Source organism: Euprymna scolopes, chromosome 19 (genome assembly GCF_053919585.1).
Source record: "Euprymna scolopes isolate OS-2025 chromosome 19, ASM5391958v1, whole genome shotgun sequence".
Lineage (NCBI taxonomy): Eukaryota > Metazoa > Mollusca > Cephalopoda > Sepiida > Sepiolidae > Euprymna > Euprymna scolopes.
In genome coordinates this window covers 108,297,938-108,317,901 of record NC_136500.1, presented here as the reverse complement: position 1 = coordinate 108,317,901, position 19,964 = coordinate 108,297,938, and the positions used below count along the sequence as shown (strand labels likewise).

Genomic DNA, 19,964 nt, shown 5'->3' with positions numbered 1-19,964 from the left:
AAATAAACTTGTTTCCTGTTGGCAAAAATGTGTTGATTCTAATGCTTCTTATTTCTATTAATAAAGTTTATTATGAAAGGAGTTATGGTCTTTTGAAATTGAACGTTAAAAAATGACATTATTTTTGCACCAACCTAATACTTGGTTACATTAGTTAATAACACTTATCCGCATAGAACAAGTTTTAGAGTTTTAATTTTAAGTGTTATCTTCCTACTCCTCAGTATCAACAACCTCTTTCGTGTTGTTTGGATTGTTAGAGTTTTCAGTCTGGCAAGGGCCACATACACCAGTGTAATTGAGTCCATAGCGTCTGCAGCTGCATCAAGATAATCTGCATCCCTCTGAAAAGTTTCAATGGATAATTTTCAAGAGTTTGTCAGGTGCAGCATTGTTTTGGCCCAAAACTGGAATTTACTAATCATTCTCGAGTTTCCATCCCCATTCAGTTGGGTTCATTTCACTTGCCTTTCCTATCCATACCATAATTTGGAAGTACACACATTGGCTATGGAAAATTGTTGCTGATGATGTTGGAGGAAGTTTTTCCGGAATAACAAATTCTTCAGCAGTTGCCACTGTCTTGTTGAAAATTGTATGATGCAGTGCTGATAGTGCATCATTAGACTTGTCTCCAAAGCAATAAACCATCAGTTCTTTGATAAGATCTGATATCTCCTCTTGAGATTTGTTTTGAAGGGTGAATGTACTCGCACAGGACTTCATGACAGGATCAGATTTCACTAATTTCCGGAAGACTGACTTTTTTTCCAATGCCGAAAATGAAGTGGAGCCTGTGCAAAGAGTAACTCAATGCATACATCATAGTTTCTTTGAACAATTTAATGTTATATACTTTGTGTTCTCTTGACTGTTTGCTTGCATCAGAACGGAAGTAAATGGTTTCATTGTCTGTTCTTCATTACTGTCTCAAGTTTTATCAAAACCTCAGAACAAGCATCATCTTCTAGCATCATCTCTTCAATAAGAAGGGAGAAATACACTTCCTCTGCCTGATCCAGCAATGTCTGAATCTGAAGATCATCTTTGCCCATTTCCATTACAATCTGGCTATGTATGCACTTATAAACAAGATGGCGACCCTGGAAAACCCTCTGGACAGTTTTCCCTGTTAACATGTGCACCACCGCATTTTCTCCATAATACGTTTTTGAGACCGGCCTCTTCCCAGAGAGTTCCTATGGCCCCCAGCAAGTTCATGATTGTATGGAAACACCCCAATATCAGAACAATGTCTTTGAGGTGACTACTTTGTAGTGCATCAAGGATGATTTTGGCAGCCTTCCAATACAAAGGCTGGTCAAAAGTTACAATGATGGGCAGGTTGCGCTTCATGGCAAAGTTGCAAACAAAGTCTAATGCAGACACAATGCATGATTTATCTCCAGAGTACATATAAATCATTGTAATAACTTGACTGATGATTTCCCAGGGTGCTGGCTCTCTTGATGCAAGATATGCATCATCCCCTGCCAATTTGCATATTCTTTCATATTCTTGAAGACTACTTTATGACATGCCTTGTAAATTTGTATTCCAAGGTGGGAATCTTTGTTTTCTTATCAGATTTCATTTCTGTTTTTGTGGAATGATATGGTTTGTCTGTTTTCCAGGGGTGATAACAGGGCAATGACATCCATTCTGTGAAATATCTCTTTGCCACTCAGTGATAAGATTGTGATCCACATTATCAGCGACAAAAAACAAACAAACAAAAAAAAAGACATTTCTAGCAAATCTACATCTCCACCTAGAACATCAGGTTCCACACAATCTACTGCATTTTTTTAAATCACACCACTTCTGTATATGAGCAGCAAAATCCCTTCTCATAAACTTTGAGCTTTGTAATATGATCTCAGAATCTGCGATGTTTGTTCTCTCATAGTGACAATATCGTCCAAGCCTTCTCCTTCAGAAAATATGATTGTCCTTAAAGCACTTTAAGATGCTTTTTCAAACTGTAATTGTCATAGGGTTCAGAAGTAGGATTGGAAAGATAACCTTTCATTATGAGTTTCAAAGATATCACAGTTGTTCTTCACTGTTGAGTTCTTGGTAAGCACACATTTTCTGAAAATGCTTCATGCTTATCTTTATCCTTAGGATAGCCTGGCTTCCTGCATTTGGCATCAGGACCATCCTGGAACTCAAAAGGCAAAGACTTGAGATTCCTGAAATTTCTACTACATGAATGATGATGAAGGACATCTGCTGCATGTAAATCTTGTAAATGGTATGCAATGCGGGTTTTTACAGTCGGACCCTAATCATCTGAACGAGATTCACGGACCTCCAAAATTGTTTCCACAAATTTATCCATGCATATTTATCTAAAGTATCCCTTTTTCCAAATCAATTGTACCTCCACAGAATATATATTTATATATATATATATATATATAAAATTATTTTTTTACTATAATAATTATTAAATACCTACAGACACTAGTGTTTCATCCTTTCGGGAATCTTCAGTGCAGGGTGTCACGATTAATACCAGTCAAACGATTCGGACCCCGCATCACGAGACATCTCTGGCTCGATTTAGCGAAGACCTAATCCATTCGGCTACCATTAACCACGTGAAAATAACGTCGAATTTAAACATTTTTAATTTTAAATGTTCATTTACGTCAGTCAGAGAGTGATCTAATCGTTATACGATGATCTATGCATAAGAGCTAAGTTGACCGACCAAAATTCAACTGAGTGCTCAACGATAAGAAACGAATTTCTTAAAGGGGCTGGCATAATATATATATATATATATATATATATATATATATATATATATATATATATATAGTCCTTTGCACTATCAACTAAAGGTTCACCGTTTTATGTAGGGTAAACCATGTACTACAATAATACCGAAGGCTGGTCTCAAATAATCTCCTAAAATTGCTTGAATTTGACTTGTCTGTATTACCTAGTAGAAGTACTGCAGTTGATTTGCAATAAACCACCCAACCTCCTCACAATGAGAGAGCCTAGGAGGAGTATCCATTCCCTGTGTCAAAATGAGGACGATGGTTTCCTGAGCACAGAGGAGAAGCAACAAATAATTGTAGCAGGTTGAACAGAAATCAAAGCGCTTTTTAAATAAGATTTAATTTGTGTCATTCGTTTGCATGTAAAATTCTGTAATTTTTTTTAATTGTAAAACATTTTTATTCACTTTTGATCCATACATTTTTTAATTTAAAAAAAAAAAAATATTTTGTAAAGATTTTATGATCAATTCTAAATATTAAAATAGTAAGTCATTTTTCAGCATTTTCTTTGAACAATCTATGTAGATTTTATCTATATACCTATAAATAAATATAAAGAGTTTTTGTTGCTCTAACATTGATATTAAAAACCTACTTTTTCTATTTGAAAATTATTAAAACGAACTTAATATACTCAGTCATGAATATGCAAGCAACTTCATGAAGCTTAACTAATTTACATATTCCTCTCAAAAACGAGTGTTCATTAATTCATTTTTTATAGTTTTATATTAGATGATTGGTTTCATTTAACTATTACGATTAATTATTTTTATGCATGGTTTCTACTTAATCAAATAGAATTTAAGATGAAATTGTTCTAAAACACGGACATGTTTTTAAAACGTCTCTATCAAACTCCTCTTCGAATATTTGGTTTACAAACTTGAAACCTGATATAGAGGATTTGAACCTCAGGAACACTTTCAATTTGGGTTTAGCCTGTAAAAATAGCTTCTAAAGGATCAAAATTGAAAAAAAAAAAACCCCAAAAAAACAAAAACAATTGACCGTAAGAGTATGTCGACTAATTTCTGAACATGCATACGTATACATTTTTATTTTGAAGTTGCTTAATTTTTCGCTTTTTTTCTCCATCTGGTGATAACTCAGACAATAACAACAAAGTCAGCATAAATAGCGATTATGGCTAGAGCGCTTAATGTTTTCATTCTGATGTCACTGAAGTCATTTTTTTTTTTTTTTTTTAACATTTGAAATCCTTACTATATATTGGGAACAATATAATCAATAGAGAATTTGCTTTATAATAATAAATATGAAATGTGCATGGATTAAAATATTATATTTAAGCATATTTTATGACTTGGTAATGTCAGATGGCCTACTAGTCATCAAAACATTTCTTCCGGGAATGAGATTTTGAACAAAATTCCACTTTTTTTTATTCAGTAAAGCTGGATTTTTGTTTCGATTACTAGAGTATCTCATGCGTGGGAGTTCTCGTTTTTTTTTTTTTTTTTTTCTTTTTTTCTTCTTCCTCCCCCTAGAAATCAACTTTTTATTTTTTAAAAATATTTTTTTATTACAAGAAAAAGCTATTTTCTGTGAAATCGTTAGAGCCTTTCCTCCTTATTTTTTAAAAATTTCTTGGCTGTTTGGCTGAATTTTATTTTTCTTTCTTTATCTTTCCCCCTTTACCATATCTTGCCTTCATTTTCTCTCTTATGACAGTTCTCTCCTAAAACTGAAAAAGTTAATGAAAAAAAAAACATAAAAGGATTTATGAAGGGAGTAGGGATGTGAAATTATTTTGTTCCATCAAAGAATAATTTTCTACCCCCCCCCCTACACTTTTGATTGTTTGGGCATGCAGCTTATCATCTTAAGAGTTAATTCATAATGTAATCCTCCGTACCTCTGCATAAGTGGCATCAGCATGTCCGTGGACATCGAGGACATGGCTGAGGTCCATAGGGGGTCAGCTTTTGATATTGGAATTGCAATTGGTTTGCCATCTCATATGACCTTAATCAGGACTGCCATGAATGTGCCGCCATGATTTGAGTGTGATGCAGGCCTGGGAAGAAGCCAGCTCAAGTCGATTATGATGAACACTGCTGCCCCAACAACATATTAGGTTGCTGTTTTTTTGCTTTATTGATCTGAAAATACTGATGTAATGACATCTGTATATGATTTTATTTTTCTTTTTTCTTTCAGTGAACCCTTGCAAGGGATTTCAATGTAAGAATGGATTCTGCATCCCACTGATTTGGCTGTGTGATGGTGAAGAGGATTGTCTGAATGGAGAAGATGAATTTGCAGATAATGAACGATGTACGTATTCCTCTATTCATTCAACATCTTTAAGATATTAGATCTTTCTTTTCAATAAGGAAACCATAGTTGTTCAGTTTGTATAGGCTGAAGCATAGTTTTTGCCGATTCTGTTTGAGCTATTGTTATCTTGCTTAATATTCTGAGATTTGATTGTGAAAAGCTTTTTCTTACCCTGATTTTCTAATTGGAGTTTTACGTCAAATATTCTTATATATATAAAAAAAAAAGTGAATACTTTTTTAAGGAGAGCTTAGACCATTAGTGAAACAGAATAATTATATTGTCATACATACAAAGTAATTTATACATTACTGACATATCTTTATTATTAGACTTGATATTGGTTATTGGAAATATAGTTACTCTTTGATATCCATCGGGGAATGGAAGTCAGTAACTATTACTTAAATCTGCTTATATTCAAATTCTTTAAAATATAGTGCAGTAATTATGTCTTTATTCATTTTTAAAAACGATCCAGTTTCGTCATCACTTGGACAACCAAGAATACATAATATTCACCTAACACCTTTGTTAGTCATCTTTTTTGTCCAAGAAAATGTATTATTGACAAAGCTAATGTATTTTATAAAGTTCAGACGAATCTATTTTACTACTTATCACCCCTGTTATTTTTATTTATATATTTACATTGCTATTCATTTTATTTTCATATTTGTTTCATTTTAGAAAAAATATTTTAAAATTAAAAATATATTTAATATAAATATTTTTATTAAGATAAGCGAATTATTTTTTATATCAAGAGAGACAATATCCAATTTACTGAGATCAGCTAAACAATAAATTAACAATTTACAATTTCTATTTATTGTTACAGTTCTATGTATTAAGTGGAAAAGGGAGAAATAATTAATATAAATGCAATATTAATATATTGAACTTTTATATTAATAAATTAAAACCTGGTTGAATGAAATATTAAATATTTATTCAGAAAAATTTGGACGAATTCATACATACTATAGAATATTTTGAGAAAATATGTTTTATAGTATTTATTCTAGTTGGCCCATCGTTTAGGTACATTAATAAGAAAATAGTACTGGATCTAAATTATGAAATAAAGATAATAGATTTTTGTATGAAAGAGAGGTAAGTGATTTGTGCTAAAACGTGTTTGTAGATGAATTATTTCTGACGTAATAGCAAATAAATCTGTAGTTTTCATAGGGAAAGACATATTTATCATTAAAATATTCTTTACAAATCTGAATAGATAACCAAGAAGATTAAGTGATTTTATTTTTTTTAAAGCTTAAAGTTTTTGTTACACATCTTTTAGCTGATTGGATAATTTGCTAGCTTTATGGATTTTGTATTCAATTGATTTTTCTCTTTTTATTTCACTAACAATTTAAATAATACTTACTGCATGGACATTAAATTGGTTTTCTTGTTGAAACCATTTTTATTCTAACTAATTACTGAAATAACGAGTGTTGTGTTATTTGATGCTAATCATAACAGTATGTGACTAAGATTTCTTTGAATGAATTAAAAAAAAAATGCTGTTGCATGATACTTGATAAAAGAGTAAATCATATTTTCACCTTTTCATATCTTGAACAGGAGCCCAAAAAAGCTTGACTTTTCAGATGCAGGAATTGTGTCTGATCCAAGAAGCATCACATATTTTCATTGCATTTGTTTCAAGGCATTCTTTTGGAGTTATTTTGATAAATTCTTTTTAAATTACTGTATTTTCTGGCATACAAAGACACATTTCTAAAATGTTTTAGCCTATTACAATCCATGTCAGTCCTAGCCGTGTAAATTTTTTTAAATTTGAATAAACACTCCCTAATACTATTAATGAATACTTTGGTATTTATATTAGTTCTTTAATAACATGTAGAAGTGTACCTTCTTATATGCCTAAAAATACAATTTGTTATGTCTTGTGCCATTTCTTTTTCTTTTTATTTTAGTATGCATAATCTGCATAAAATCTATTTTTTACCTTTTTTCTTTTTCTTCATTTTTAATTGTTTCTTTCCTGTATCATCTAAATTTTTCATTGTCTCATTTTCATTGTATGAAAGCAAAATCAGTATTCAGAAAAAATAAAAATAACAAGTGATGAAATAAATATAACAGAAAAGGGAACCTAAATTGTTGGTAATTTTTTAGAAGAAACGTAACTTGAAACTTCATTACAGCCTCAAAATGTATATCAAAAGACATTTCATATCATCTGTAGATGATTATGTAAAAACATAATAGAAATAAATATTGAAATGTAAAAGTTGTCCTCCTTGATTCATATATGTTTAGATTATTTGGATTCTTATTAGATTGGTGCAAAAATAATGTTTTTTTTTTTTTTTACATTCAACTTCAAAAGATTTCATAATAAACTTTATTAATCAAAATAAGAAGCATCAGAATCAACACATTTTTGCCAACAGGAAACAAGTTTATTTATCCCATTAGCAAAGTAATCTTGAGTTCTGTAAGTGATGAAGTCATTGAAGGCCAATTCAGTATCATCTCGGCTTTGAAGCATTTTTCGTGCAGGAAGTTGTCAAGATGCTTGAAAAAGTGATAATCAGTGAGCGAGAGGTCTGGTGAATATGGCGGATGAGGCAGTCTCGTAGCTCAATTCGTTCAGCTTCTGCAGGGTCAGTTGAGCAACATGTGGGTGAGCGTTGTCATGGAGAATTGGTTCCTTCATATTGACCAATATCGGCCACATACATTGTAGCTTCTGGTGCATTTCATCAATCTGTCAGCAGTACTTCGCCGACATAATAGTTTCGCCCAGATTCAAGAAGCTGTGATGGATGAGACCGGCCGCAGATCACCAAACAGTCACCATAATCTTTTTTTGGTGCAATTTTGGCTTCAGGAAGTGTTGTGGAGTTTCTTTGGTATCCAACCACTCTGCCTAATGTCGCCGGTTGTCATAGAGGATCCACTTCTCATCATACGTCACAATCTGCTGCAGAAATATGTCGTTTTTGTTGCGCAGAAGGGGCATAGAAGACACCTCAAAATGACAATTTTTTTTTATTATCGTTCAATTCATGCGGCACCCATTTATTCAACTTTTTTGATTCCCCTATTTCCTTTAAATGGCGAACGACTATTGAGTGGTCGACCTCCAGTTCAACAGCAACTTCTCATGTGGTTTTGCAAGGATCTCCTTCAATTAAGGTTTTCAAATGTTCATTATCAACTGCAGTCGGCCAGCTGTGACTGTCTTCATCTTTGAGGCTCTCGCCAATATTGTGCAATTTCTTGAACCACTGTTGTGCCACACGTTCATCAGTGGTCAAACACATCATTGATATCACAAGCTGCCTCAGCAGCTTTTCAGCCTAGTTCGAACTAGAACAAGAAAATCGTGCAGATTTGAATTTTGTCCATGCTGTCGAAAAGCCTGCAAAAAATAAATGAAGAGATTGAGAATGTAATGAATAACACGATTCAATAGAGCAAAAACGCACTTCAAAATGATATATAACATGACTATATATATATATATATATATATATATATATATATAATGTCAATGAATTAATTCAGAAATCATATATAAAAGTAATATGTGAGAAAACGATATTGTTTTTGCACCTAATAAATTAATTAACAATGCGAGTTTAAAAACAGAATTACTATTGTAGTAATGGTTGGTAACACAATATTTACTGTCTGTTTATTTATTATTTGTCAGTTATCTGTTTTAAAAGGCAACAATTATTAACTTAATTCTCAAAGTAAGCCATACGTTTTTTTTTGTTTTTTTTAGTCAATTAATGAGAATAAAACTCAGTTTAGTTAATAAGTCGGAATAGCACACTTATTTCCTGAACAGATGTTAACATAAATAACATTTAAAAATGACATTTTGTTGGAATTCTTATTAATTTATATTAGTTTCAACTTTTATAATAATAATTGTGTTGGATTGTGTTAAATATTTTTCTAGCAATATGAAAATGAAAACAGAGGTCGTTTTATCAAACAAAGGTTTTTATCATTGTGACAGATCTTTGTCATAAACTGGCTTTTTCTTTCTCAAGCACACCCATGACTTTTTAAAAAAACCTCTAGAATTTGACTGCTAATTTGTAAGAATGTTTGTTGAAAAGAAGGGTGTGAGGCTAGTTTTTGTAAACAAGATTTGTAGTTTTATTTCCTGATGAGAGAAGTTTTTATGTTTCCATGTAGATTTGAGTATTATTTTCATTTGATGTCACCTGTTCACTGTAAAAGTTCCTGAATGTTGGAAGATTTTCTACTCTAATGTCGTTTTTTCGTTGAATTGCTTGTCTTTGTAAAATTCATTCCCTGTTTCTCTGACCATGCAAAAATTTAAATGTAATGTGAACAAACATCTTAGTGTCCAACTCGACAACCAGGTTGACCCCTGCCCCACTATAAGTCTAAGTCCTATCACAATATCTCCTTATATGTCAGTGTCGATTTGGAGTGACAAAATTAATATATTCTGTAGAGTATTATTAAAACAAAAGTTTTTACAATCTTTTAAAATTAAAAATACATTTAAAAAAAAAATGGTTAAATCTCTCCTTTGGAAAGAAAAGTTGATTAATAAAAACTTTTTTTTTTTTTTTTTACTTTCTGGTTAAAATTTTTACCATTGTAAAGTAATTGTCTTTGAAGTGATCAATTTCTTTCATTTCATCAACATCATTTTCACGAGTTTCTCTTGTCATTTCCTTAAGAACTCTTCTTCTGCTCACCATTAGTTCTTTTTAATGATTCAATTGCTATATTACATATTGTTACCCACATCTTTCACACTTCAATACGTTTTTATTAGTTCAATTATTTAAACACTAATTGTCAGAAAGAAAACTGCTTAATCTCTTGGTATTATGTTTCGAAATTTTTTAGATGAGGATTGATGATTTATATTATTTGTATTATTCTGACTACTATTCTCACCTTGTATGCTATTCCCACCATTTCTCTATTATTTTGGGCTTGTACTGATTTAATGTTATGTTTGGGGATTTTTTTAATAAACAGGTGAGAATAACATTCAAGATAAGAACAGTAGAACCGAACAATCCAAATATTATGAATTCTTTTGGATTAAAGTTCCAATCCATGGCTGATTATTTTGCTTTTTGCCAATAGACCGCTTTGTTGGCTTTTAAATATTATTTTTTCATTATTAATGATGATTAAAACCAACTCTCGCATGTTATGGTATAATGATTATTTCTTTGATTATTGGACAGTGAGAATATTCCATTATTTTTTTTAAACTATAAAGGAAATTTAATTTATTTTATTATGAAAGAATTATCATTCCAAATGTAGAAAATAATACTTTTTTTTTTTTTTTAGTCAATATTTGAGAAATAAGATAATTGAGAATTTTCTAATTCTTTCAACAATGAATTGATAATGAAACAGTTCATCTAATTTTTCCACAATTCTTTCTTTGGATAATTATATTATCAATTCAAGTTGGTGCCTCATGCATGCATTATGCATCCTTTCTGTTTTGTAATTTGGCTAAAGGAACCAGAGATGCTATGTCTCAAATTAGGCGCTTTCTGCTACATTAATACTTCAGGCTATTCGATAGAATATATTATTAGTAAGAATATGAATAGCAAAAAGAGAAAGATTGTTTTTTGTTCAATTGTACATGTTTTTTTTTTATTGTTTTATATATTTTTTATTTGTTTATTGTTTGCCATTCTTAAAACTGATGTATTTATAAAGTCATAATATTTTATCCTCAAAGACTTTGAATAAGAATGTATTCATTTCAGAACTACTATAATGTATGTATTTTAACTATAAAACCACTTATATTAATTTTAACTCTTACATATCGAGAATATTTTCCATGGAACTATTTTTTCTTATTTTATGGCTTTCTAGATTTGCCACAATATCAGGATTTTAAGTACAATATGATGCAATACCACAATTTTAAATCCCAAAATGGCGGATGTGCTGCAAAATGGACAGACGAGCCCACTTCCTTATTTGGAATAGGGAATGGTTTAATTTGTTGAATATTAACTGTCACCTTCCTTTTCTTGGTAGTATGGGGAGTAGATTTATCCCCCACCCTAAAGAAAAAATATATAACTAAAAGGTATTCAACATTACTTTCAATGCGACAGAAAAACGTCTAAAAATAACATAACTATAATATTCTACTTAATGTCTTTATTATTATTTACTTGCCTCCCCAGGAAGGCAGTTAGACACAGGGCCGGTTTTTAATGTGGGGGAAATCCATCTCCCCCAAAAAGGGCACTTTGGATCGAAACAAAAGTAAAAATTGTCTCAGTCACGAAGGTTTCTTCTCCAGTGACTGAGGACAGAAAAGATGAAGTGCACTATCAGAACAGATACTAAACTGTGAGGCTTTTATCATTTATTTTCTGTAAATGTAAACATTACAAATGTTAGTAAAAAAAATAAACAATTAGACACAAAGCCAATTCAAAAATTGGGGAGGGGGTAGGTAGTCATCCTTGTCACTGTACCTTTTTACTTGGCTAAAGGGTATCCCTAGCTAATGTTCTCACTCTCAACAATCACTCCAGGGGCTGCCCTAATTACTGTTCCCAAATCAAATCGATTTTTTTTAACATAAAAGATTGATTGTTTTTTTTTTTATTTTCAAATAAAGAAATTCAACAGGAGTGAAGATTTCATTGATGTGATACTACACTGTGATCTTGGCCCGAAGGCCTATTACCATTAATTGGCCTTCGGGCCAAGATCAGTGTAGTATCACACCAATGAAATTTTTTTTTAAATGAGAAATATATTTAATCTCCAAATAGCTTTTGATAAAACTGATATTTTTATGGATAGTGCAAAAAATAGGTTTTGAATAGAAAAACCAATAACACACAGCAAATGCGAGTTTAACATTTCTATGAAAATAGTGTCCATTGTATTTTAATTATAGAACTGGCTCAAATGAGATAAATTAATAAGTACTCAGGAAATAATATTGTGCTACATAGTTCAATACAAATAATAAAATCACATTGTAAGAGACAGTATTTAATTTACTCCTTCAGTCGAGCACCTCTTGGCAGACAATGCTCTTTTTTCTTCTGTTTCTTTCGAATATTCCTTTTTGTTGACGTCTTTCTTCAGCGAAGAACCCCTGCACATTGAAATCACTACAAGTTCCTTTCTCTAACCATTATACGGCATAATCACATTTACACAACAAAGTTAAGCAACGTTGAACCTGGTCAGTACTAAAAGGGTGGCCATTTGGGACTTTCAGATGCTGTATGTGCTCTCCGCTTATCTCGGCATTGTTTCCGGTCGTCCTGGATTTCTCCTTGCCACTGGACTCGAACAGTGCCGATTCAGGAGAAGTGTGATTGAAGATTGTGCAACTCTTGCCTCAAAATTACACCTGCAGCTGCCCCTACAGGAGGTATCTTTTGTGTTTCGAGACTGAATGGAGGCATCGTGAACAATAATGATCATATATTCGAAAACGAGGCTACATCAAAGAAGGTCACTCTCATATTCTTGTCTAGTGTTGCCAGATTGTCCTTTTTAAAGCGAAACTTTGCGAATTTGGCTGTTTTATTTGAAACAGTTTGATCTTTAAAAATTATATTTGCCCTTTTTTTCAAAGTTGATTTTTATTTTTAGGTTATCATTTTAAAAATTTACATATTAGCAGTTGTATGGTCAGACTAACTATTGGAATAAATTGCAGTAAAGCACATTATTATATTGCCAATAACATAGAAGAGGAACAAGTGAAAATTGGCTAATCAAAATCAGTTTGATTTGTCAACTTAAATGTTAATTGAGTCTTGTTTAGAAAATCCGACAGGATAATTTTATGTGTTGGTTATCCAATGATTGTTATACACATTTTTATTTTAATTCCTGTGCTGCTTTAGTCTTATGAGGTTCTTTGAAAGAAAGATCAGCAGGCTAAAAAAATATGAATATTGTTTGTAATGATGTATTGCCAAAAATATTGAAATGTCAATATATGAGAACATTGCTTTACCTTTGTTAGCAATCTGTGGAAGTGATTTATTTATCCATTTAATTTGTAATTTTTAGATTAATGTTATTTATGAGAGAGAGTGTGTTTATAGCCTGCATATTTTCTTCTGACATATTGAGAATTACAAAAAAAAAAACAACATTTAATGGTCGTATGATTTGGAAAAGTGGCAATTATTTATTGAACTTGATTAGAGTAATTTTCCATTTAATGTAGTTGAGGAATTAGCGTTTTTGTATTCACGGATTAATAACTTCCCACTTTTGACCATTTATATTATTTACTCTTATTTTCATTATTTTTAATAATCAGATATCCTATTTGAAGTCCATACTTTTATAGAAATATGGAATATCTAATTAACTTCTGAGAACGTGTCTTCCTACTTCAAAATAACATAATTTCTTGAGTGCATTCCAACCAAATGTTCATTTTTTTATTGTGATTCAGAGATAGTATAGGTTTGTCAGTATCGCAACTACGATCTTTATTGAAGTCTGTCATCTTCTTTTATATAAAAGAAAGATGTCTGTGTGTCCAGTTAAAAGTAAAAAAATTATCCACAAAATGGATATTTTCTTTTTCACTATTGTTCTAAAATTCATAATGATCAGTTAATTTGCTTCAAAGATTACTCTCGCACAAGTATACATAACCACAAATGGCTCTATCCCATCTTTGACGAGCAGCTGTATTCCAAAATTCATAATAATCAGTTAATTAGTTTCTAAACAACAAAATCATATATATATAAGCATGAATGGCTATATGCTTTAAGAAGCCCACTGTTTTGATATGATCGCTGGAAAATGGTTGGATCATTCTACCACTCCAGAAAGTATCTCATGTATCCTCACTTTGTATGAGTCAAATAAATCATAATCAGTTGTCACATCTGAAGAGGTGCTGCTCAGTGTGCTCTTTCCTGTTTTGACAGAGTAAAAAAAATCGCCTTCAAAATCTAGTGGAGATGAATTCTTCTCTTCCCGTTCTTGTAGAAGAGACATTTTTGGTATTTCTCTGCTATATTGTTATTTTCATGGTAGGTGATTGGTAGGTGATCGATTGAAACATCCCCCTCGTAAAATATTTGTTGCGAAAAAAAAAAAAAAAAAAAAAAACTGGCTAGAACCAATGTAAAGAATTTTCCTTTATGAACCTAAAACTAAATTTAAATTTCCATAAAAAAGTTTCTAAGGACCTCTCCTCTGTGGAATACAATACCATGAGGTTGCTTTCAGACTGACTACAACAATTCCAACATTAACAAATTTTTGTTGAGCCACCCACTTAATCATTTTCACTCATTGTGTCCAATCTTCCCAATGTTTTCAATCCTCACAATGACAAGCTCATTAATCTGATTCTTCAAGTACCTTGATATTAAAAAAACAAACAAAACGTTATAGACATATAGATATGTCTAACACAGTTGAAGTAATCAAGCAGCACATGCCATGTGCATCAACTGCATTTCATCCCAGCGCTGTCTTTTTGATTCCCAAAACCGATTTGGAATTCAAATGTTTGTCAACATTTGCTTAGAATCCTATTAGTGCTAATTGCTCCATACATAACCGTTTCAAATCTGGAATTTTGCTTAGTCAATTTAGTTTCTCCTTTAATAACTATTTTATGTTTTAGCCATCAGCATTTTGAGAGAATACACTTAGGAATACATTGATTGACTGGAGAACCCCTCTTTCCACCAAGGAGATACCCTTTATGAAAATAGCGTCTTATTTCCAACTTGTTAATTGAACCATAACTTTTTCTTTTTGTAAATTTGTTTGGTTACCATGATTGGCCTTAGCTATACTCGTAGAGAAAGGCCATATTTAGAGAACTATTCTAATTGTTATCACTCTCATGTTTACGGAGTTCAGCCAACTGGAAAGATGGAAGGATCTGCCATCTTGAAAAATAATACTTAAATTTTTGTTTTGGGAACGTTTTCCATTGTTGATTGTATGAGAGATATGATACTCACTCCCAAAACAAGTTTTGAAGTAATTTTTCACCGTGCATTACATTGATTGGCATAACACCTTAGAAATGTCATTTCTAGCTAAGAATGCGTTCAACAAAAAAAAAAAAAAAAAATGGTAAAGTGCGAAAATCAGTCCCATGTGTATTTTGCGCATACAAAATTTTGAGTCAACATATAAGAAATTGTGAACAGGGATTTCTTTCATTAGAAATTTTGAATTTTATTTTTTATTCAAATTATAATTGGAATGTTTCCAATATAAATAATGTGACAAATAATGAAAAGAAATATTTTTAACTCCATCTTCATGTTAAAAATAAAAATAACTTTCTAAATAATAATGGTATTATTTATTCTTAACATGAAAAGAATTTTTTTTTTTTTTAATCTATTCTGTACTTTCACCTAACAATTTAATGAATAAAAGAAAATGTATTTTTCTTAAAAAATAAGAAAGTTAACAAAGCTCCCTGGTGAGAACGTAATATAGATGTGGGCTGATTCTCGCATTTCACCAGCTTCTTCTGAACAAATTCTTAGCAGGAATGGCAATTCTTTTGTGTTATGCCATTATATCCATTCATTAAATTTGAACTTCACTAATATGTTCTAACCTTTGTTTAATATACTTATTTTTAAATCCGACTCTAAAATAACTTATCAACAATATCATTGTCATTTCATTCATCGACTTCTTATATAATTAAACCCTAACCAAGTTCCACCATCATTGGTGTTGTCTTATCTTCCTAACACTTATTAACCCTTAGCCTAATGTGGCCTCGGGGCTTCGATAAGCGGTGACCCCCCCCCTCTCACAAGTAAAGAAGAAAAAAAAAAAACTAATCTCAAGTTAATATTTTCTTCTGAATATTCATATGTCTTTGTTGTGACTGTGGTCATTTGTAATTAATTAATAACTTTTTATAACAATTAGCTGTACTTATCTAGTGTTGTCCAGGATTCAGTGAAATCATTTTAGTTTTTAAATTTTATTTGTTTGCACAATTTTAAAGGTAGAATTTGACTTTTAAAGGATACAGTTTTTATGTTTTTCAGGTAAAAATAGGAGTAATTCCCCTTGATGATTTTAATTTTTCATAAGTGAAAGATGTTTCCCTATTACCACGATGGAACTACATCTGTAGCACATTAATAATGTGGTATAACAATGCAATACACAATAACATGGTGCAGAAATAACAAAACTTTGCATGTCAGAATCCATTTGATATTACAGCTTTAATTCTATTTAGTTTCCATTTTTAACATCTCACGGGATAACTTTATATCTCGGATAATAAATCAAAGGACGCTAAACCAGAAAACAACCTTTTATTTCTTCATTAATATTTTTGTGAACAAAAAATCATTACAACATTAATGGCAGAAGCAATTTTTTTCTGGTATAAAATTATGATAGGGGTCTATCTAAAATAATCTATATTCCTTACTACTTTAAATATTGATGTGTCTAGTGTATATGTATATTTGTGTGTGTGTGTGTATATATATATATATATATATATATATATATATATATATATATATATACATACACACATACACTAGCAGTTCAGCTCGGCTTTGTTTGGACCCTATGTACTGTTCATAACTTTATGTGCATATATATATATATATATATATATATATATATATATATATATATATATATATATATATTAAAAATTTTGATTCATGTCCAGATAACCTACATCTAAAATTTCAAGTGTTTAGACCCAAAATTGGCGGTGGAGTTTGCTAGAGTCTGCAATGGTCAACTCTTTCAACTTTGACCTCTTGGCAGACAAATTTTCGGCCAAAAGCTGATTAAAAAGCTTGCTGCATGTTTGAATACCCTTTATGTAAAATTTCAAATGTTTAGACCCAAAATTGGCTGAATAGTTTGCTAGAGGCTGCAAAGGTCAAATCTTATGAACTTTGATTCCTTGGCATCCAAATTTTCGGCCAAAACCCTATTAAAAAAGCTTGCCCTATGTATGAATACACTTTATGTAAAATGTCAAATGCTTAGACCAAAAATTGGCTAAGTAATTTAGTAGACACTGCAGTGGTCAAATTTTTAAAAACCTTTGTCCCAATTTTGACCCCTTAACATTTATTGTTTTCGGCTCAAATCAAATTACAAAGTTTGATCCATGTCCAAGTAACTTACATCTAAAATTTTAAGTGTTTAGACCCAAAATTGGCGAAGGAGTTTGGTAGAGTTTTCAAAGATCAAATCGTTGAACTTTGACCCCTTGACAGCCAAATTTCTGGCCGAAAACCGATTAGAAAGATTTTCCCAAATCTCAATACCCCTTATGTCAAATCTCGAGTCTGTTGACTGAAAATTGACAGAGTAGTTTGGTAGGAAAATGTACACACAGAGACAATGTCAGTTATATATAAAAGTAATAAATAAAAAATAAATAAAATTTATAAAGATTCAAATAGTATTTTAGCAAATAAGCCTATCAGGATAGTAGAACCTCTACACGGTTAAGTAGAGCAGTTAATATAAGAAGTGAGACCTACAAAAAAATATTTTTTATATTGTTTTTCTATTTCCTTGTATTTTCTTTACTGCTTATTATGTTTTAGTATTCTTTCGTATTTTTCTGCTTTCCCCTATGTTTTTTCTACTCTCTCATATAGATCACCTTTTCTCCTATTTTACTTCTACCTACACTTTCAAAGTACTGCTGTATACACATTTTTTCTTTTTCATTTCTAAGCTAATGTAATCCAGTTTTTTTAGATTTATAATTCTGGCTCTTTCTCCTCTTACGAAAAGCATTTAGCTTTGAAATTCCATGGCTTATAAAAGATCTTTCTTTTCTGTCTTCCTTATTGATGATGAGCTAATAAAGATTTTTATTCAACTTTGAACTCTCATCTTTCACTTCTTATATATATTGAAGGTTAAATTTAATCTGATTGACTTAAAGCTTTATTATTATTATTATTATTATTATTATTATTATTATTATTATTATTATTATTATTATTATTATTATTATTATTATTATTATTATTATTATTATTATTATTATTTATGGAAAACATCTATATTTATGAATTATTTATTGTGTCCAATATTTTTAACCTAAATACGAAAACTCAAAAATATGACAGAGATTGGATTGAATTCAAATATGGCGATATATGAATAAAAAGTCTCTTTGTGTGCACGGGATTCCAAAGCACTTTTTACTCAAGAACAAATTATATAACAACTAAGATCTTTACCCTTGTAGCTTTTAAGGATTTCTATTTCTTTTCACCAATTTTTATTCGATTTTAAACCGGGGGGGGGGGGATCTTTAACTGTGTTTTCTAAGAAACATAAATTTGTCTATGATGAGTTGTTTCGTGAATTTCCACCATTCAACGAAACATGTGTAAGACAAATTATACTGATAATAAAATGCATACAAGGTAAATGCGTCTTTGGTATGTTTACTTTTTATATATACAGTGGCGTCCAAAACTAAGGGCCAAAATTTTAAAACCTAATATTTGTTAGAAATAACACATGTGAAAATCTGAAATTTTGAGAACTGGTAGTCGTTATCATCCGTAATAACATACTAACATTTGAATTGGATAGGATTCATGCAAAGCATAGAAAAAGAATTATAACAATTATTTATTTTCAAAATAGAAACGTCCAAAAGTAAGGGACAAAATTGAGAAAAACAATGTAAACAGTATTCTATATTCAAATTGTTTGATTTCATCTAAAGAACAAGTCTTACTTAGTCATTTGTAAACGTTGCATCAGTCGGCACCATGACGAAACGCCAAGAACTTGATCACTCTGTGAGACAAGCTATTGTGAAGCTACACAAGAAAAAGCACACCATTAGAGAGATTTCAGAGAAAGTGAAACGTTCCAAGAGTGTTGTAAGTAGGGTTGTTAAATCCTACAATGATACGGACAAAATAGTTAGTGCTTTTAAAACCGGCAGACCCACAAAACTTTGACAAGAGAAGATTGAATAATGCAGTGTATGTCATTAAAAGACCGTTTTAAGTCTTGCACAGAAATTAAAAGGGTTATGAATAGTACCTCATGTGCTAATGTGTCAAAACACTGTTTCTAGACGACTGCAAGGAATAGGGCTGTTTAATCAAACCCCAGGGAAGAAACCACTTGTGAGTTCGAAAAATAAGAAGAGATTAGAGTTTGTAAATAGGTATGTAATTTGGACACATGGAAATTGGGCAAAATTATTTTTCACTGATGAAAGCAAGTTTAATTTATTTGGAAATGATGGAAAAAAAAAACAATGTGAAGAGACGTATTGGTGAAAGATTAAGTGCAAAGTGTACTATGAAAACTGTCAAGTTTGGAGGCAGAAGCGTCATGGTATTTGGAATGTTTTCTAGCCAAGGTACAATGCCTCTTGTCCGGTTACACGCAAATCTATAAAAACATTGTTCATTGTAATAAGTCCCCAGACGTACCTCTTCATCGTACAGTATATCGATACACTAAGGCTGACTGGGATAGCTTCCGTATATTTATATCTGATCTACCTCTGCATTCCATGTTTAAAAAGGATGTGTCCTCTATAGTATTAGACCTAACTGAATGGTTAATTGTAGGTATTGACCATTTCATACCCTCTAAAAAGTTTCAGCAAAAACCTAACAGCCAGCCATGGTTCTCTCCAGAATGTGCTGCTGCCATTGCGCACAGAAATCACTTTTTCCACTGCTTCAAACGTAATAGATGTATGGAAACTAAAGCCGTTTTCAGGACTGCCAGCAACCATTGTAAGAAAGTAATAAGGAACGCAAGAGAGTTGTATGCTCAATCTGTTAAGTCCAAAGTAGCTGAGCA

General features: G+C 31.3%; 1 protein-coding gene across 5 annotated transcripts in view; it reads left to right on the top strand.

Annotated features, from left to right (window-relative positions):
- LOC145239869 (prolow-density lipoprotein receptor-related protein 1-like) overlaps positions 1-19,964 on the top strand; it is a 520,067-nt gene that overhangs the window by 272,743 nt on the left and 227,360 nt on the right. For all 5 annotated transcript variants that reach the window (XR_013862384.1, XM_080103450.1, XM_080103451.1 and 2 more), the window contains exon 2: positions 4,983-5,099. Coding sequence is in view for 4 of the 5 variants with exons in the window: in XM_080103450.1 (XP_079959576.1) it covers positions 4,983-5,099 (117 nt within the window). In the remaining variant the exon portion in view is untranslated. The remainder of the gene's footprint in view (positions 1-4,982; positions 5,100-19,964) is intronic.